At 44.7% G+C, this 19,321-nt stretch overlaps 1 protein-coding gene across 8 annotated transcripts in view; it reads right to left on the bottom strand.

Moving 5' to 3' along the window:
- SEPTIN6 (septin 6) overlaps window positions 1–19,321 on the bottom strand; it is a 72,001-nt gene that overhangs the window by 23,760 nt on the left and 28,920 nt on the right. For all 8 annotated transcript variants that reach the window (XM_081222586.1, XM_081222587.1, XM_081222593.1 and 5 more), the window contains 2 exons: window positions 4,372–4,558; window positions 1,282–1,443 (listed from right to left, as the gene is read on the bottom strand). In XM_081222586.1, the coding sequence (XP_081078712.1) occupies window positions 1,282–1,443; window positions 4,372–4,558 (349 nt within the window). The remainder of the gene's footprint in view (window positions 1–1,281; window positions 1,444–4,371; window positions 4,559–19,321) is intronic.

Raw genomic sequence — 19,321 nt, 5'->3', positions numbered from 1 at the left:
CAAAGCAAACCACAAGCCTGAAAGCTGCCTAGTGACTTATGGAATCCACGTTCAGAAGGTATCTATGGGGCCTGATGTTCTGAGGTGACTAGGCACTTCCAGACATCAGTGCCTGATGACGCTTCTCTCTAGGCTCCAATTTTCTTGCAGACTAGGCACCCTTTCAGGTTTTCTCATCATGACAGAAGCTAGTTTCCATCAAAACGCCCTGACTGCTGGAGAGGATAAGCACTAATCTTCTTTTTTTAGTTTTTTAATGCTCATGACCAGTCAGAGAGGCTACAACTCCACCTCCCACAATCCACACAGCTCTACCCTTGGGCCAGCTTTCTGTCAAAGATGATGAGGGACCTCTCATCACAGACATATCTTGGGTGTATTGATGGGCAGGAAGTCAGGTGAGACAGTGACTTGCTGACCCGCTATGCTAATTTGTTGGCCGATTCATAGGAGGTGGCAGCTGATGCTCTAATGATAACTTAGGGGGTGGCGGCAGCAGGAAAGTTTTCTAAAAATGGCTTTTATTACAAGGCTTTCCTGAGTTTGGCTATACCCAGGCATTATGTCATTAGGAAAAACTGATGCCTCTCAACAGAGAAAAAGAAATCTGTTCCCAAAGCAGAGGCTTTCTGCAAGCTATTATCTGTCTCCTTGAAATCACAACATTGAAGATTTCACAGCAACAGCATCAACACATTGTAAAGAAGGGGGAGTGGGGGAGTGAGAGGAAAGATGGCAAGTGGTTGGTTGTGTTTTTTTTTCTACAATTCATTCACACTTAATAAAGAAAGAATAACCCTGAAATTTAAAAATAACATTTCTCTAGTCACCAGAAAAATTGGAGGCTACATGTCCCAGGGGCAAAGGGCTTGATTATTTGAGTACAGATTAGCCTCGAGTCTCCGAAGCCAGCCAACTTTTTCAGCCTTGCCTTCTTTCGCCGCATCAACTGGTCAGAGACAAAGACCGTTTGCCTTTCCGGCAGTCCCATGGGGGCTGCCTGGCCTAGACCAGTGTGGCATCAGAGAGGAGGGTGGAAGGAGAGGTCTGAATCCCCTGGAGTCAGTCTTTCCCTCCCTCAGTCTCTGGCTATTAATCTCTGCATCTCTGAGGAGAGGGGAGCTGTTTGCTTCTGGATTCTTTCTCACAAATACCTGAGACTCGGATAATGAAAGCTGACTACGCTAAGATGGATGGTGATGTTTGACTGCTATTTGGTAAAATAATAATAATAATTAAGAGCAAATGGCCAGAAAGTTGAAGCCCTGTGCTCCCACTCACGTTCATGGTTCCGTTGATCTCTGCCACCAACTCATCTTCTGTAGGGAACTGGTAGATCTGGACTCCATTGCTGACAAGCTCGCTGGTGATCTTGATTTTGAACTTTGTTAGCTCACTCTTAGAAATGGAATCTGATTTGGCAATGATGGGGATGATGTTTACCTGGGGAAGGGAGGAGCAAAGCGGCATTATTGTTGGTAATCTGCAGCTGACCTAGGACTTCTACCAGCTGCCGGAGGGAGCAGCTCAACGCAATAGTCCAGGACTGGCCACCTCCATGGCCAAACAGCAATATAATATACAACAATGAGTGCTTACTGTTTGCTGGGCACTGAACTAAGTGCTTTTCAAGGATTAACACAATTAACCCTGATAAAAAACCCTCCCGGGAGGTATTAGTACCACAATGAGAAACTGAGGCACAGAGAGGCTAAGTAGCTTGTCCAAGGCCACAGAGCAGGTAAGTAACAGAACTGGGATCCAGATCCAAGTTTAGCCTTATTCCTAAGTCCACAGTCTTAACCTGCCAGCTCAGATCCAAATTGACGAGCTATGTGATATCTTAATATCAAGGTCACTGCTTGGGTGATTTGAAGCAGAAAGACGACAGTTGGGAATCGACAGTGGACAAGGGGAGAGGTGGCAACTTCTTGCTAACAGTAAACTGTCCCAACCCATCGGTGCAGGCTAGCCCCAGCCAGTATGAAAGGAACCCACATGCGAAGGGAAGAAGGGCAGGGCTCTGTGAAGATGCACACCTGGCCCTCTTTCTGGCAGCAAACACTGATGAACCAACCCACTTACGTGAAGACGACCCTGTGTTACCAATTTGATCTGAGACTTAGCCAAAAAGAGTTATACTGCCGGAATCTCATGATTAATTTCTGCATAAAGCAAGCAGGTACAGGGGCTTCCCTGGTGGCACAGTGGTTGAGAGTCCGCCTGCCGATGCAGGGGACGTGGGTTCGTGCCCCGGTCCGGGAAGATCCCACATGCCGTGGAGCGGCTGGGCCCGTGAGCCATGGCCGCTGAGCCTGCACGTCCGGAGCCTGTGCTCCGCAACGGGAGAGGCCACAGCAGTGAGAGGCCTGCGTACCACAAAAAAAAAAAAAAAGAAAAAGAAAGCAAGCAGGTACAAATGCCCAATTTTGGACAGCAGGAGAAAGGACTAATGCTACCCCAAAGTTCAATCCACCTGAACCTCAATCCTTGAAATACCTCCAAGAAGTGACAAGGCTTTTACTGCCGGAGGGTAAAGAAACTTACATGCCTGAGTGAGACACAGCACAGCTAAGCTCAAGTTCACACAGAAAGCACAGTTGGTCCTGCCAGCAGACTCCAATGGGCTGGCATGGATGGTACTTGGGCCCTGAAAAGAGCTCTAGACTTAAGACAAATCCCACCTCCTTTGCTCTTTGCCTCAGGAGCGCCTCTCAAGGCTGACACTGCAGCTTCAGGTGCTGGTCAAAGAAAAGAATGGACCTTGGAGGCACCTCCCTTAAAGCCTTGGGGCGTGGGGACCAAAGCCCTTGGCAAGGTGGCAACACTTTTCACCACGTCCCCCATTGGCACGCTGTAAACACAGGCCTACCTAACTCAGCTCCTCCGCCAGGCCGCCAGCCGCATCACTCTGCTGCCCTCTTCAAGACATGTGGGATGTGGCGACATTTCCCAAGCGGCCCGTTACTCGTGGGCATTGAACTCACTGCCGTGAAAAATGAAAAACTGCTCCTATTTTGATGCTAGCTGAAACTCCGTCTTTTTGTGGTTTTTTTGCAGTACGCGGGCCTCTCACTGTTCTGGCCTCTCCCATTGCGGAGCACAGGCTCCGGACGCACAGGCTCAGTGGCCATGGCTCACGGGCCCAGCCGCTCCGCGGCATGTGGGATCTTCCCGGACCGGGGCACGAACCCGTGTCCCCTGCATCGGCAGGCGGACTCTCAACCACTGCGCCACCAGGGAAGCCCTGAAACTCCGTTTTTGTAGTGAATGGGCTACTAAACAACTGCATATGAAGTAGATTTTTAAAAAAAATAAATTCCCTGGAGTCAGAGAGAGCTCGGTCTGAATCCCAGACCCATTACAAGTTGTCTGACCTGGAGCAAGCTACTTGACTGTGCCTCAGTTTCCTCCTGTGTAAAATGGGGATAATAATAGTACCCACCACGCTGGATTATTGGAAGGATTAAATAAAACAATGCCTATAAAGTACTCATCACAGTGCCAGACCCATATGAAATGTTAGGGGAGGAAACGTACTAGTAATTAGGTTTTTTAAAGAATCCTGTGGTCGACTCTTTTGCACAGCCACTAATCCTTTAACACGAAGAATCACTGTCTGATTTATATCGGATGTGGGACTTGCATTTTTCAGTTTATCTTAAAGCAGGATGTGCCTGATTCCTACAGCCATCTTCCTTGGGTATGGAGGCAATACAACCTGGTGCCACAGATCTGAGTTCAAATCTATGCTCTGCCAGGAGCTGGCTATATGACAATGGGCATGTCACTTAACCTCTTAGAGCCTCTGTTTTCGCTTCTATAAAATGGAAGGTAATGATAGCGTTTGCCTTACCGAGTTGTTGTGAGGATTCAATGAGATACTCCATGAGGTACTTTTACAGTGGTGATATATAATAAGGGTTTAAAAAATGTTAGCTGTTATGATAAAATTATTATTGATAATAAGAATAGTAACTTTTGAAGTCAAGTTTGCATGTTTGATTCTAGTAAAGGTTAGTTAACATCAGGACAAAGGAAAAACACCTTTGCATCGCCAAAGCCTAAGGCCCTAGACCCAGACAGCCGTCTTGCTTGCATCCACCTTTATTCCCAAGAGGGATCAGGGCAGAAAGACAGCTCAGGGAAGACTCATGCCCAGTGCTGGGAAAACATCACAAAGCATACAACTCAGGTGCTGGATCAATTAGCACCATCTTTATGGAGGGACAGGGGATGAAGGGGAGGATGAGGATGCCACGAAACCTCTCCTGAGCTCTGGCATCTGCATTGCAGAAGAGACCAGCAGGAGGGAGCCCAGCTTGCCCTGCCTCCTGCCTGCCCTCGTCCCTGCCTCCCAGGCCTCGGTACCTTACTGTCCAGCTTCTTCATCGTCACTAGGTCCAGAGACTTCAAGGAATGACCCGTGGGGGCGATGAAGTACAAGCAGGCATGGATGCGGGAATCATGGTAGGTGTGCAGTACCCTGAGAATCTTCAGCTCCTCCTGCAGGTAGGACTCAAATTGGGCATCGATGAATTCCACAATGGGCTTGTAGCTAAAGGAGAGAGTAGGGAAATGGAGAGACCACTTCAAAAACCTGGATTTTGATAGGCTTCGAAACTCTTTTAGAAGTTGAAAATGTCCTTGGTAATGTGGCTCTCCCCATCCAGCTGGATTTCTCCACCTCCTCTCAGTGGACCTCCAAGTCCGTCAGACTAGCCACCTCTTTGGTCCCCACATGAGCCAACCATATGCCCATCAGTGCGCTTTCTCTCTAGAATGTGCATTTCTCTCTTCTCATCCCAATCCTACCCTCCCAGGCCTCAGGGCTCGGATGAATGCCCATCTCCTCCACAATTCCCCAGTTATGCCAGAAATCCCTTCTGTGACCCAGGAGTGTAAAAAAGAATTATGCTATTGGATCGCTTACTGTTGCTTCACAAGGATTTGTGTTCCCTCAAATAGACTGTGTCCTTGTGAAGGGTAGGGACAGTGAAGGGCCCTTCTCTGCCCCCACGGGGCCCCGATGTGGTGTGGAGCCCACTGGCAGTGTCTGTGGATGGGCTGACTGCGCGCCAGGCTGGGCTCATGTCTCCGCTTCCTGTGTCTCCCCCGCCGTGCCTAATACTCAAACTGGTACCCAGCTGTGGTCAGGACCTCTCCTTGACCCACTGCTGGGGAATCTTCCAGAACACAGTGGGTTCTACTCAATCTTCCTGGGTTTGAGGCGCTCCCCACTTGGCTCCCCTAAGGTCCAGATATTTTTCCAGTTCTCATTTCCTCTAAGGTTGTGACTTTAAAATCTACGTATTCGGACAAAATTTGGTAAAGATAGTCCCGCCTGCACAACCTTAACACATGTACACACACACACACACACACCGCACGCCCCAGCCCCCAGCTCACTGAGTCTCCAGGCACGGCGCTCCCATGTGGCTCCAAGTCTTGCCAGGAGTCTCCTCTCTGTCCTGGGAAGCTTCTCTGTTCTCTCCCAGGCCATTCCTGTCACCCCCGCAGCCTCTTCCTGCTCTAGCTAGGTCATCTTAGCTTCCGCCCTGCCTCTGTTCTCATCTCCCTGTCTGTCCAATGCCCCTCCCTCCAGGGCTTCTCCCTTCAAGCTGGAAGAGGTTTAGCATCCGGCCCGGGACATGGAGACTGCAGAGACCACTGCGGGAAGGGAACACGATTGAAGGAGAAGCAGCAGCTCCCACCCTGCGCCTTTTTGAAAGATCCCCCTAGTAGAGAAGGCAAAAGAGTTTTTTTAAAAAGAATCACAGAATTCTAGATTCTGAGAGCTACATACAGAGACAGCCAGATGCTGGGTACCTCTGGAGCCCCAGAGAAAAATCTAAAAATATAGTCCTTTCTTTTTCCTTTAACCCCTATGAGCCAAACATTGTTCTGAAGGGTAAGAGCATCAAAGAATCTGTTGGTTGCAGAGATCCTTAGAAGGTTCCTGAAGAATTAGGAGTGGGGGCAGGGGGATACATCCCTTAGGTTTATCCAATTAATTTTCAGTTGACAGGCTCACTTGAGTGATCTAATTATGGCACCGCTCCATTTTTTCCCTCCATTACATAATTTTTTACTTCATTTTTTTTGCTCTACAAAAGGGATCAGAGGAGGAAAGAAAACAATGCATTTTTAGCTTTTTTTCCCCTGAATCTCTAGTGATACCCTGAGTCTATCTTTCTGCTAATGCCTCTGGCTCTTAGGGTCTCTGAAGAGATGCATCATCAGAGCAGCCAAAGCAGCCAGTCAACCAACAGTATTTGGTTTAGACTAATCCTAAATGGATGACTCATTTTTGTCTTATTCATTTTTCCCCTTCTTCCTGCATTTTCTTTTGTTTCTGCTCCCAGTTTTATTGAGATATAAGTGACATACAGCACTGTATAAGTTTAAGCTGTACAGCATAATGATTTACATCATGACGTGATTATCACAATAACTTTAGTGAACATCCATCATCTCATATAGGTACAAAATTAAAGAAATACAGGGCTTCCCTGGTGGCGCAGTGGTTGAGAGTCCGCCTGCCGAGGCAGGGGACACGGGTTTGTGCCCCAGTCCGGGAAGATCCCACATGCCGCGGAGCGGCTGGGCCCGTGAGCCATGGCCGCTGAGCCTGCGCGTCTGGAGCCTGTGCTCCGCAATGGGAGAGGCCGCAACAGTGAGAGGCCCGCATACCGCAAAAAAAAAAAAAAAAAAAAAAAGAAATAAAAAAAATTTTTCCTCAGGATTAAGTCTCTTAACTTTCATATATAACATACAGCCCTATTAATTATATTTATTATGTTGTACATTGCATCCCTCGTATTTATCTTATAACTAGAGTCTTTTTTAAATTTATTTTTTGGCTGCGTTGGGTCTTCGTTGCTGCACTCAGGCTTTTCTCTAGTTGTGGTGAGCGGGGGCTACTCTTCGTTGCAGTACGTGGACTTCTCATTGCGGTGGCTTCTCTTGTTGTGGGACATGGGCTCTAGGCACGCGGGCTTCAGTAGTTGTGGCGCAGGGGCTCAGTTGCTCCGCAGCGTGTGGGATCTTCCCGGACCAGGGATCAAACCTGTGTCCCCTGCACTGGCAGGCGAATTCTTAACCACTGCGCCACCAGGGAAGTCCCACAACTAGAGTATTATTCATCTTTATATTCTCAGTGTCCAGCATGGTATCTGGAATATAGTAAGGGTCCCAGCCCTGCTCCCAATGGCTCATCTTCCCTCGGTGGCCGTCTCCCCCATCCCACTCTGTCATGCTCGCTGGACTCCAGTCCATGGTAAACAAAAATCCCTTACTCCTATAGGCAACCTCCTCGCAAAATGCTCCCTTCCTCTAAATGACACCTGACTCCCCTTCAGAGACGCTGCTTCCCTCATATCCTTCTCAACTGGAAATTTCTACACCCCTCACACCCAAAGGCAGCTTTTTTCCAGCCCATTTTCCCTGGCTTACTATGATCTCTTCCATCTCCTACAAAACCCAGCTCCAATATACTCTACCCCTCCTCCTCACTACCGTTTATCTTTTACTTTTCAGGGTAGGAATTCTTAACCGGGGTCCGCAGACCTCCAAGGGGTCCGTCTATGCATAGAATTCATAGGATCCATGAACTTGGATAGGAAATAAATCACATCTTTTTCACTAAGCTCTAACTGAAGTTGAGAGTTTCTTCAGGTACAAAAGTAGGTAACAATCTGCAGTCACTTCAGCAGTGCCTGTGATTTCATAACCAATAGAAATCACCAATATTTTTTGTTTCCTATTACAGTTATTGCAAATATCTCCAAATAGTATTTATAATCATCACAACTTCTAAAGTATAATAGTTATTAGACATGCATATAGATATTGTTATTTCAGGGATTAAAAGAGAAGCACACAGATTACTATATCACAATTTTAAAATATTTTGGTAACTACTTTTTGGTATAATTGATGTATTTTAGGCATGTAAAAATGTTATTCTGAGCCCATACACCTCACTGTTTGGTTAAGGGACCAAAGGCACCAAACAAGCCCTGGTCTAGACACTATTTCTTATTCATTTCAGACAATGATATGTACTATGAAGACAATAAAACAGGATAATGGGATAAAAAGTGGCTGAGGGTTCAGCTACTTTAAATACAGTGATCAGGGAAGGCTTCTCTGAGGATGTAGCATTTGAGCTGCAAGGATGAGAATGACAGTCATGGAGAATCTGGGAGAAGAGCATTCCAGGCAGAGGGAATAACAAATGTAATTGTCCTAAGGCAGAAACAAGCTTGACAAGTTTGAGCAGTAGAACTAGTGAATGAAGGAAGAACAATAAACTATTCACAATTGCCCAAAGGTGGAAACAACTCAAAGGTCCATCAACTGATAAAGTGTGGAATATCGGGCTTCTCTGGTGGTGCAGTGGTTGAGGGTCTGCCTGCCGATGCAGGGGACACGGGTTCGTGCCCCGGTCTGGGAAGATCCCACATGCCGTGGAGCGGCTGGGCCCGTGAGCCATGGCCGCTGAGCCTGCGCGTCCGGAGCCTGTGCTCCGCAACGGGAGAGGCCACAGCAGTCAGCGGCCCGCGTACCGCAAAAAAAAAAAAAAAAAAAGTGTGGAATATCATACAATGGAATATTACTCAGCCATGAAAAGGAAGAAAATTCAGATACATGTTGCCACATGGATGGACCTTGAAAACATCACGCTAAGTGAAAGAAGCCAGACACAAAAGGACAAATAGTATATGGTTCCACTTCTATGAGGTACCTAGAATAGTCAAATTCACAGAAACAGAAAACAGAATAATGGTTACTTACTGGGGGCTGAGGGGAGAGGGGAATGGGAAGTTATTGTTTAATGTGTTTCCTTTTGGGGTGATGAGAATGTCTGGGGACTAAACAGAGGTGGTGGTTGCACAACACTGTGAATTTATTAAATGCCACTGAATTGCTCACTTTAAAAGAGTAATTTTATGTGAATTTCACCTCAAGAAATACAAGAATAATAAGAGATGAAACAAGCAAGGTAGCAGGGGACGGATCACATAGGGTCTTGTGGGTAGGATAGAGTAAGGTTGGTTTTTGTTTAACCGTGAAAAGGGTCTTCTGTTCCATAATGTTTTCTATTTGGTTGTCAGGTGATAAGAAGTCTATGGCTTTATGCATGTTTATTTTGAAATTGGCTACCTTGCAGAACTATTACCCATTAGAATTGTCTTTCAGTTGATTATTTTGGGTTTCCTAGACAGAGATACTATGGAAAAATCATAATTTTACCTTTCAATGAATACTTTTCAATTGTCTTCTTTCTTGATAATGTTGACCAGTCCTTTCTTGAAACACTGTCCCCTGGCTTCACTGCCACCATTAGCTCCTACCTCTATAATAACTCTTCTTTCTCACTTGCCTTAGCTTAAATTGTTGGCTCATCTCTGAAGTTCCATCCTGGACCATCTATTTTTTTTTTTTTTTTTTTTTTTTGCGGTACACGGGCCTCTCACTGTTGTGGCCTCTCCCGTTGCAGAGCACAGGCTCCAGACGCGCAGGCTCAGCGGCCATGGCTCACAGGCCCAGCTGCTCCACGGCATGTGGGATCTTCCCGGACCGGGGCACGAACCCGCGTCCCCTGCATCGGCAGGTGGACTCCCAACCACTGCGCCACCATGGAAGCCCCGGGGCCATCTTTTGTTGTCATTCTACACATCACATGCCCGTTAGCCCTGCGTGGTCCTGGTCACTCCCATGGCCTCAGTTATCGCTGTCTCCTATCCGCTTCCTAGACACCCGGAAGTCATCCCAGTCTCCTACTGCCACGTGCCAGTCCTCAGTGCAAACGCAGCTGTCAGAAGCTCCCCTGCTGGAAACCCAGAAGGCCTGGTCACAGACATTATACTTGAACAGCACCATCTCAGGCATGAAAGCCAAGATACCATAAGGTCAGGTCTACTGGAACAGTGCCCAGAGTGACAACAGCTAATCTACTCCATCCTTCCAGTCACCTCTTCCCTCTATGCTCACTGCTATTCCACTCTCTCCTCATGGACTCATCACCCCTCAAAAACGTGTCCACTGTGCCCTCTGAAACCCCTGAACCATGGTAAACAAAATTGCCTACCTCTTTGCCACTCAGAGTGTGGTCCCTGAATAGGCAGCACTATGGTCACCTGAAAGTTTGATAGAAATCCAGACTCTCCAGTCCCCAACCCAGACCTACAGGATCAGAATCTACATCTTATTAAGAGCCTCAGTGGCTTGTATGCAACTTTAAAGTTTGAGAAGTGCTGGCCTATATCATCTTCCTCTTCACAAAATTTGCCTTACCTCTTCACGCTGCTGGTAACGTAATTCTCCCGAGGACCCTGCAACCCTGAGGACGCCACTGCCTGGCAGCCCCCTCCTATGTAGGCTTCTTTTTTTTTTTTGGCTGCGTTGGGTCTTCGTTGCTGCGTGTGGGCTTTCTCTAGCTGCGGTGAGCGGGGGCTACTCTTCGTTGCAGTGCACAGGCTTCTAATTGCAGTGGTTTCTCTTGTTGTGGAGCACGGGCTCTAGGTGCGCGGGCTTCAGTAGTTGTGGCGTGCAGGCTCAGTAGTTGTGGCACACAGGCTCGGTAGTTGTGGCTCACGGGCTCTAGAGCACAGGCTCAGTAGTTGTGGTGCACGGGCTTAGTTGCTCCGCAGCATGTGGGACCTTCCCGGAGCAGGGATGGAACCCGTGTCCCCTGCATGGGCAGGCGGATTCTTAACCACTGCGCCACCAGGGAAGTCCCCTGTGTAGGCTTCTTATTCTCCCACAACCTATGTACGTTGGGCTCAGTGTGTAGGCATTCAGGTAGCCGCTCAGCACCACTTCTAGGGCGTTACTCCTCTACCTCAGTGTAAAAAACTTTCTCCGTTTGAGGCCTGTTCCATCCTCTTCTGGTGGTGCCTGACCCCGTCTTTCTCCCTGTTCTGGGTGACTGCAATGTGCTTGAGGACAGGCCATCAACCTTCAGCCTCTTTATTCCTTGATCGCTTCAACTTCACCAGCCTCCAGCTCCCTCTACTTCAGCCACCTACACATCATACCGGTAATTCGCCAGGCCAGCTTCACCCAAGACAGCTTCTAACACCCCACTATCTGACCACCACTGCACAACTTCCCAGCTCTCCTGTGCCTTCAGTCTGCCTAAACCTGATCTTTCACCTCATAGAATCCTCTGGTACCTTGACCTCTCCATTATCTCACAGGATATCAACCCCCTCCTGGCCTCATCTCCTTCTCGGTCCAGGCTGACCCCCATAACTGATTGTCCAAAACACTCTTTTATCAACTCATCTCCCACCACACCCCTGCTTTCTACCCTCCTTGCCTAGCAAAACTGCTGGGCTGAATAAATTTCAGGATCTGCTCCCTGCTCCTACACCACTGCTGCTGAAGTTGACTCAAAGCAATCACAAAACTTTGGGTCTTGGGGACTTCCCTGGTGGTCCAGTGGGTAAGGCTCTGCGCTCCCAATGCAAGGGGCCTGGGTTCGATCCCTGGTCAGGGAACTAGATCCCATGTGCATGCCACAACTAAAACCCAAGGCTGCCAAAATAAATAAATAAATAAATATTAAACAAACAAACACAAAAACTCTGGGTCTCGGTACCCAAATTCCTGGCCTCCAACCTCATATAGGCCTTTAAAACAAGATGACAATCCTTTTGCCCGGCCTTGATTGGCTCCCTTCCTACTGCTTTCACTGACCATGCCAAACTTTTAACACTTTTCTCAAGCTCCACAACTTATTCATGACCCCTTCCCTCTCACAAGATGGTATTATCTTCTACTTTATCAACAAAATCAAGGTCACCAGGCTCACACTACCCCAACCCACCTCACTCCCTCCCCTTCCCTGTTCCCCTCTGGTCTCTGAGGATGAAGGGTCCCTCATCCTGTTCAAGGTCCACCGTCCCTTGTGTACTTGATCTTATTCCTTTCAGGCTCTTTGAGAACCTGGCTTCATCTATCAGCTCCTCACCTACTACTGACTACTCCCTCCCCACAACCTATAAACAGGCTTAAGTCTTCCCTCATCTCAAAAAAAAAAAAAAAAAAAGATCTGGGCTTCCCTGGTGGCACAGTGGTTGAGAGTCCGCCTGCCGATGCAGGGGACGTGGGTTCGTGCCCCGGTCCGGGAAGGTCCCACATGCCGCGGAGCGGTTGGGCCCGTGAGCCATGGCCGCTGAGCCTGCGCGTCCGGAGCCTGTGCTCCGCAACGGGAGAGGCCACAAGGGTGAGAGGCCCACGTACCGCCAAAAAAAAAAAAAAAAAAAAAAAAGATCTTTCCACAGCCCAGTCCTCCTCAACCACACATTTCTCCCCAACTACTGCCCTGTGTCTTTTCTTCCCTTAGCAGTCAAGTTTCTTTTCTGCACCTACCACAGGGTCTGGCATATAATAGGTGCCCAATAAATATTTAATGCATGGATGGAGATTGTTTTTGAAAGAATAATCTACTCATTTATTTATTTTTACTTCTCGTTCATTCCTCAACGCACTGTAGACTGTTTTCCACCCTCACCAGCATCCTAGTTGAAACCTTCAGTGGATACTTCGGGGGTTTTTTAATTGTTGTTGTTTGAAGTATAGTTGATCTACAATGTTGTGTTAGTTTCAGGTGTACAGCAAAGTGATTCAGTTATACTGTATATCTTCTTTTTCAGATTCTTTTCCATTATAGGTTATTGCAAGATATTGAACATAGCTCCCTGTGCTATACAGTAGTTCCTTGTTGTTTATTTGTCTATAGTAGTGTGTATCTGTTAATCCCAACCTCCTAATTTATCCCTCCCCCGCTTCCCCCTTTGGTAACCATAGGTTTGTTTTCTATGTCTGTGAGTTGGATACTTTTGGTTTTAAATGATGAAAAGTTAGAGGTGTTTACTTTCCTTTTCCCATCAATGTATATATCATTCATTCATTCAACAAATGTGTACTGAATACCCACTCTTAGACAGTTCACTACCTTGTACTCATCCTGCAAGATTTCAAGACTTAGCCCAGTCATTCCTGATCACCTCCTCTCCCCTTTCAGCAACCTGCACCCTATACTCCCACCACCAGGCTTGACTGCTGCTCTTCCTGTGCGCACAGGCGCCCTCCACATACCTCTGTTACTGTACTTACCACATTATGTAGACTTTGCATACATATTTGCCCCCTCTACTAAACTACAAGCTCCTTAACTAGAGACTGTGTCTTATTTCTCAGTAGCCCTGGCACCTCACACTGTACCTGGCACACAGTAGACATTTAGTATCTTATAAACTGAACTAGATCCCCCACATCAATTGGTTACTATTTTCTATTTCTCTCACATCTGCCCCCTCCTCTCCATCCTGGAAGCTTCCGCTCCCATTCAAGCCCTTGTCATCTCTCCCATCCTCATAAAACTCACCTGTGACCTTCTTGCTTCCCTCTACACACTGCTTTATCTTTTTCCCAGCTCAGGAAAGCTTTTTAAAGGAGCAGTGTATATCCACTTTATCTGCTTCTTTTTAATTTTTTTCAACTCTTTTTATTTTTTAAATTGATTAATTAAAAAATTTTGGGGGGGCTGCGTTGGGTCTTCATTGCTGCACACGGGCTTTCTCTAGTTGCAGCGAGCGGGGGCTACTCTTTGTTGCGGTGAGCAGGCTTCTCATTGTGGTGGCTTCTCCTGTTGCGGAGCATGGGCTCTAGGCATGCGGACTTCAGTAATTGTGGCATGTGGGCTCTAGAGCGCAGGCTCAGTAGCTGTGGCGCACGGGCTTAGTCGCTCCACGGCATGTGGTATCTTCCCAGACCAGGGCTCGAACCCGTGTCCCTTACATTGGCAGGTGGATTCTTAACCATTGCGCCACCAGGGAAGTCCCCAAAATTTATTTTTAATTATGCAAGCAATACATGTACTTAATCTACCCTCCTCAGAGGTAACTACTAATAGTAGTTACTACTTTTAGTTTGTTGATTATTCTTGCAGACTTTTTTCTCTGCTTCTATATACACAGAGAGAGAGAGAAATGTTTGTTTTACTGGGAAGGGGCAGATTTATACAAATGGCATCATGATCTGTGTATCATTCTTCAACTTCTTATTTTCACTTAACAACATGTTTATGTAAGTATATATAGATCTAACTCATTCTTTTACACTGCCAAATACAGTTCCATGGCATGGTTGTACTATAGCTCATTTAGTTGCCCTATTGGTGGAAATTTAGACTGTTTAAAAATTTTTTTTCGTTCCATAACCAATGCTGCAGTGAACATCATTTTTGTATGCTTTTTATGAACATGTACAGTTGTTTCTCTAGGCTATATTCCTAAAGGTGGACCTGCTGGATCATAAGATATTCAAATTTAAAATTTTAATAGATACCATCAAATTTGACCTTTACAAAATCTGTATCAATTTACACTCCCAGCAACATGAATAAAATTACCTGGTATTAATGGATATTATATTTTTATGTTTTATCTTTGCAAATCTGATAGATGAAAAAAATACTTCATTGTTTCATTTTCCCTACTCACTGATGAAGTTGAATGACAATCATTTCATATGTTGATGGGCCATTTACATTTCCCCTTGTGTCAATTACTTGTTTATTTCTCACTGAACTGTAGAAGCTCTTTTTACATTTTAGAAAAATCCTTTGCTATACAGGTTGCAAATATTTTCTCCTAATCTGTAGTTTGTTTTTACTTTTGTTTATAGTATCTTTCAACAGACTATTGACTGAAAAAATGCACAGCCTAAAAGTTGAGAATTATGTTTTATTTGGTGGACAAAACTGAGGACTAACCCCAGAAGACAGCTTCTCAGAGACCTCTGAGGGACTCCTCCAAAGAGGTAAAGGAGGAGCCAGGATATACAGGGTGTTTTGCAACAAAAACCAGGTAGTCAGAACATCAAAAGATTACTGTTAATTAAAGAAAACCAGACATCTCAAGTTAATGAACGTAGCACTCATCTATGTATGGGAAGAGACAAGAGGCTGGCTAGGCTCATTGAAATTATGCCTTTGACAGGCATCTTAACTATCTAGGGCCAGTATCCTGTTTTTCTCCATCCATTCTGAGTCCCCTCAGGGTGCACTGTTGCAAGTGGCCTCAGTGGCTGCTGGCTTGATGGCCTCAACATCCTTTGTTTACTGAAAAAGCAGGCCACATTTTTCATCGACAAGAAAAAGGTTCTTCTTTTTGTTTTGTTTTTAATTTTAACAAATTTACATCTGTCAGGCTTCTATGACTTTTGGATTTTGTGTCATGATTAGAAAAGCCTTCTCTAAGGGATCAATAGCAGAATAACTGAGGCAGAAGAACAGATAAGTGACCTGGAAGATAAAATAGTGGAAATAACTACTGCAGAGCAGAATAAAGGAAAAAGAATGAAAAGAACTGAGGACAGTCTCAGAGACCTGTGGGACAACACTAAACTCACCAACATTTGAATTATAGGGGTCCCAGAAGAAGAGAAAAAGAAAGGGGCTGAGAAAATATTTGAAGAGATTATAGTTGAAAACTTCCCTAATATGGGAAAGGAAATAGTTAATCAAGTCCAGGAAGCACAGAGAGTCCCATACAGGATAAATCCAAGGAAAAACACGCCAAGACACATATTAATCAAACTATCAAAAATTAAATACAAAGAAAAAATATTTAAAGCAGCAAGGGAAAAAAAAACAAATAATACACAAGGGAATCCCCATAAGGTTAACAGCTGATCTTTCAGCAGAAACTCTGCAAGCCAGAAGGGACTGGCAGGACATATTTAAAGTGATGAAGGAGAACAACCTACAACCAAGATTACTCTACCCAGCAAGGACCTCATTCAGATTTGATGGAGAAATTAAAACCTTTACAGACAAGCAAAAGCTAAGAGAATTCAGCACCACCAAACCAGCTTTACAACAAATGCTAAAGGAACTTCTCTAGGCAGGAAACACAGGAGAAGGAAAAGACCTACAATAACAAACCCAAAACAATTAAGAAAATGGTAATAGGAACATACATATCAATAATTACCTTAAATGTAAATGGATTAAATGCTCCAACCAAAAGACACAGACTGGCTGAATGGATACGAAAACAAGACCCATATATATGCTGTCTACAAGAGACCCACTTCAGACCTAGGGACACATACAGACTGAAAGTGAGGGGATGGAAAAAGATATTCCATGCAAATGGAAATCAAAAGAAAGCTGGAGGAGCACTTCTCGTATCAGACAAAACAGACTTTAAAATAAAGACTATTACAAGAGACAAAGAAGGACACTATATAATGATCAAGGGATCAATCCAAGAAGAAGATATAACAACCGTAAGTATTTATGCACCCAACATAGGAGCACCTCAATACATAAGGCAAATACTAACAGCCATAAAAGGGGAAATCGACAGTAACACAAATCATAGTAGAGGACTTTAACACCCCACTTTCACCAATAGACAGATCATCCAAAATGAAAATAAATAAGGAAACACAAGCTTTAAATGATACATTAAACAAGATTGGACTAAATTGCTATTTATAGGACATTCCATCCAAAAACAACAGAATACATATTCTTCTCAAGTGCTCATGGAACGTTCTCCAGGATACATCATATCTTGGGTCACAAACCAAGCCTTGGTAAATTTAACAAAACTGAAATCGTTATCAAGTATCTTTTCCGACCACAACGCTATAAGACTAGATATCAATTACAGGAAAAAATCTGTAAAAAATACAAACACATGGAGGCTTAATAACCAAGAGATCACTGAAGAAATCAAAGAGGAAATCAAAAAATACCTAGAAACAAATGACAATGAAAACACGACGACCCAAAAGCTATGGGATGCAACAAAAGCAGTTCTAAGAGGGAAGTTTATAGCAATACAATCCTACCTTAAGAAACAAGAAACATCTCAAATAAACAAACTAACCTTACACCTAAAGCAATTAGAGAAAGAAGAACAAAATAACCCCAAAGTTAGCAGAAGGAAAGAAATCATAAAGATCAGATCAGAAATAAATCAGACTTCCCTGGTGGCGCAGTGGTTAAGAAATAAATCAAAAAGAAATGAAGGAAATGATAGCAAAGATCAATAAAACTAAAATCTGGTTCTTTGAGAAGATTAAAAAAAATTGATAAACCATTAGCCAGACTCATCAAGAAAAAAAGGGAGAAGACTCAAATCAATAGAATTAGAAATGAAAATGGAGAAGTAACAACTGACACTGCAGAAATACAAAGGATCATGAGAGATTACTACAAGCAACTCTATGCCAATAAAATGGACAACCTGGAAGAAATGGACAAATTCTTAGAAATGCACAACCTTCTGAGACTGAATCAGGAAGAAACAGAAAATATGAACAGACCAATCACAAGCACTGAAATTGAAACTGTGATTAAAAATCTTCCAACAGGACTTCCCTGGTGGCACAGTGGTTAAGAATCCGCCTGCCAATGCAGGTGACACAGGTTCGAGCCCTGGTCTGGGAAGATCCCATGTGCTGCGGAGCAACTAAGCCCGTGCGCCACAACTACTGAGCGTGCGCTTTGGAGCCTGCAGGCCACAACTACTGAGACTCACGCACTGCAACGAAGAGTAGCCCCAGCTCACTGCAACTAGAGAAAGCCTGTGTGCAGCAATGAAGACCCAACGCAGCCAAAAATAAATAATAATTAAAAAAATCTTCCAGGGCTTCCCTGGAGGCACAGTGGTTGGGAGTCCACCTGCTGATGAAGGGGACGCGGGTTCGTGTCCCGGTCCAGAAGGATCCCACGTGCCGCGGAGCGGCTGGGCCCGTGAGCCATGGCCGCTGAGCCTGTGCATCGGGAGCCTGTGCTCCGCAACAGGAGAGGCCACAGCAGTGAGAGGCCCGCATACCGCAAAAAAAAAAAAAAAAAAAAAAAAAAAAAAAATCTTCCACCAAACAAAAGCCGAGGACCAGATGGCTTCGCAGGCGAATTCTATCAAACATTTAGAGAGAAGCTAACACCTATCCTTCTCAAACTCTTCCAAAATATAGCAGAAGGAGGAACACTCCCAAAATCATTCTACGAGACCACCATAACCCTGATACCAAAACCAGACAAGGATGTCACAAAGAAGGAAAACTACAGGCCAATATCACTGATGAACATAGATGCAAAAATCCTCAACAAAATACTAGCAAACAGAATCCAACAGCACATTAAAAGGATCATACACCATGATCAAGTGGGGTTTATTCCAGGAATGCAAGGATTCTTCAATATATGCAAATCAATCAATGTGATACACCATATTAACAAACTGAAGGAGAAAAACCATATGATCATCTCAATAGATGCAGAGAAAGCTTTCGACAAAATTCAACACCCATTTATGATAAAAACCCTGCAGAAAGTAGGCATAGAGGGAACTTTCCTCAACATAATAAAGGCCATATATGACAAACCCACAGCCAACATCATCCTCAATGGTGAAAAACTGAAAGCATTTCCACTAAGCTCAGAAACAAGACAAGGCTGTCCACTCTCACCACTATTATTCAACAGAGTTCTGGAAGTTTTAGCCATAGCACTCAGAGAAGAAAAAAGAAATAAAAGGAATCCAAATCGGAAAAGAAGAAGTAAAGCTGTCACTGTTGCAGATGACATGGTACTATACATACAGAGAATCCTAAACATGCCACCAGCAAACTACTAGAGCTAATCAATGAATGTGGTAGAATAGCAGGATACAAAATTAATGCACAGAAATCTCTGGCATTCCTACACACTAATGATGAAAAATCTGAAAGTGAAATTAAGAAAACTCCCATTTACCATTGCAACAAAAAGAATAAAATATCTAGGAATAAACCTATCTATTGAGACAAAAGACTTGTATGCAGAAAATTATAAGACACTGATGAAAGAAATTAAAGATGATACAAACAGATGTAGAGATATACCATGTTCTTGGATTGGAAGAATCGACATTGTGAAAATGACTCTACTACCCAAAACAATCTACAGATTCAATGCAATCCCTATCAAACTACCACTGGCATTTTTCACAGAACTAGAACAAAAACTTTCACAATCTGTATGGAAACACAAAAGACCCCGAATAGCCAAAGCAATCTTGAGAACAAAAAATGGAGCTGGAGGAATCAGGCTCCCTGACTTCAGACTATACTACAAAGCTACAGTAATCAAGACAATATGGTACTGACACAAAAACAGAAATATAGATCCATGGAACAGGATAGGAAGTCCAGAGGTAAACCCACGCACATGCGGTCACCTTATCTTTGATAAAGGAGGCAAGAATATACAGTGGAGAAAAGACAGCCTCTTCAATAAGTGGTG

Source organism: Mesoplodon bidens (genome assembly GCF_964165515.1).
Source record: "Mesoplodon bidens genome assembly, chromosome: X".
Taxonomy (NCBI): domain Eukaryota; kingdom Metazoa; phylum Chordata; class Mammalia; order Artiodactyla; family Ziphiidae; genus Mesoplodon; species Mesoplodon bidens.
The sequence above is the reverse complement of the archived record's forward strand: the minus strand, read 5'-3'. Positions and strand labels throughout refer to the sequence as shown.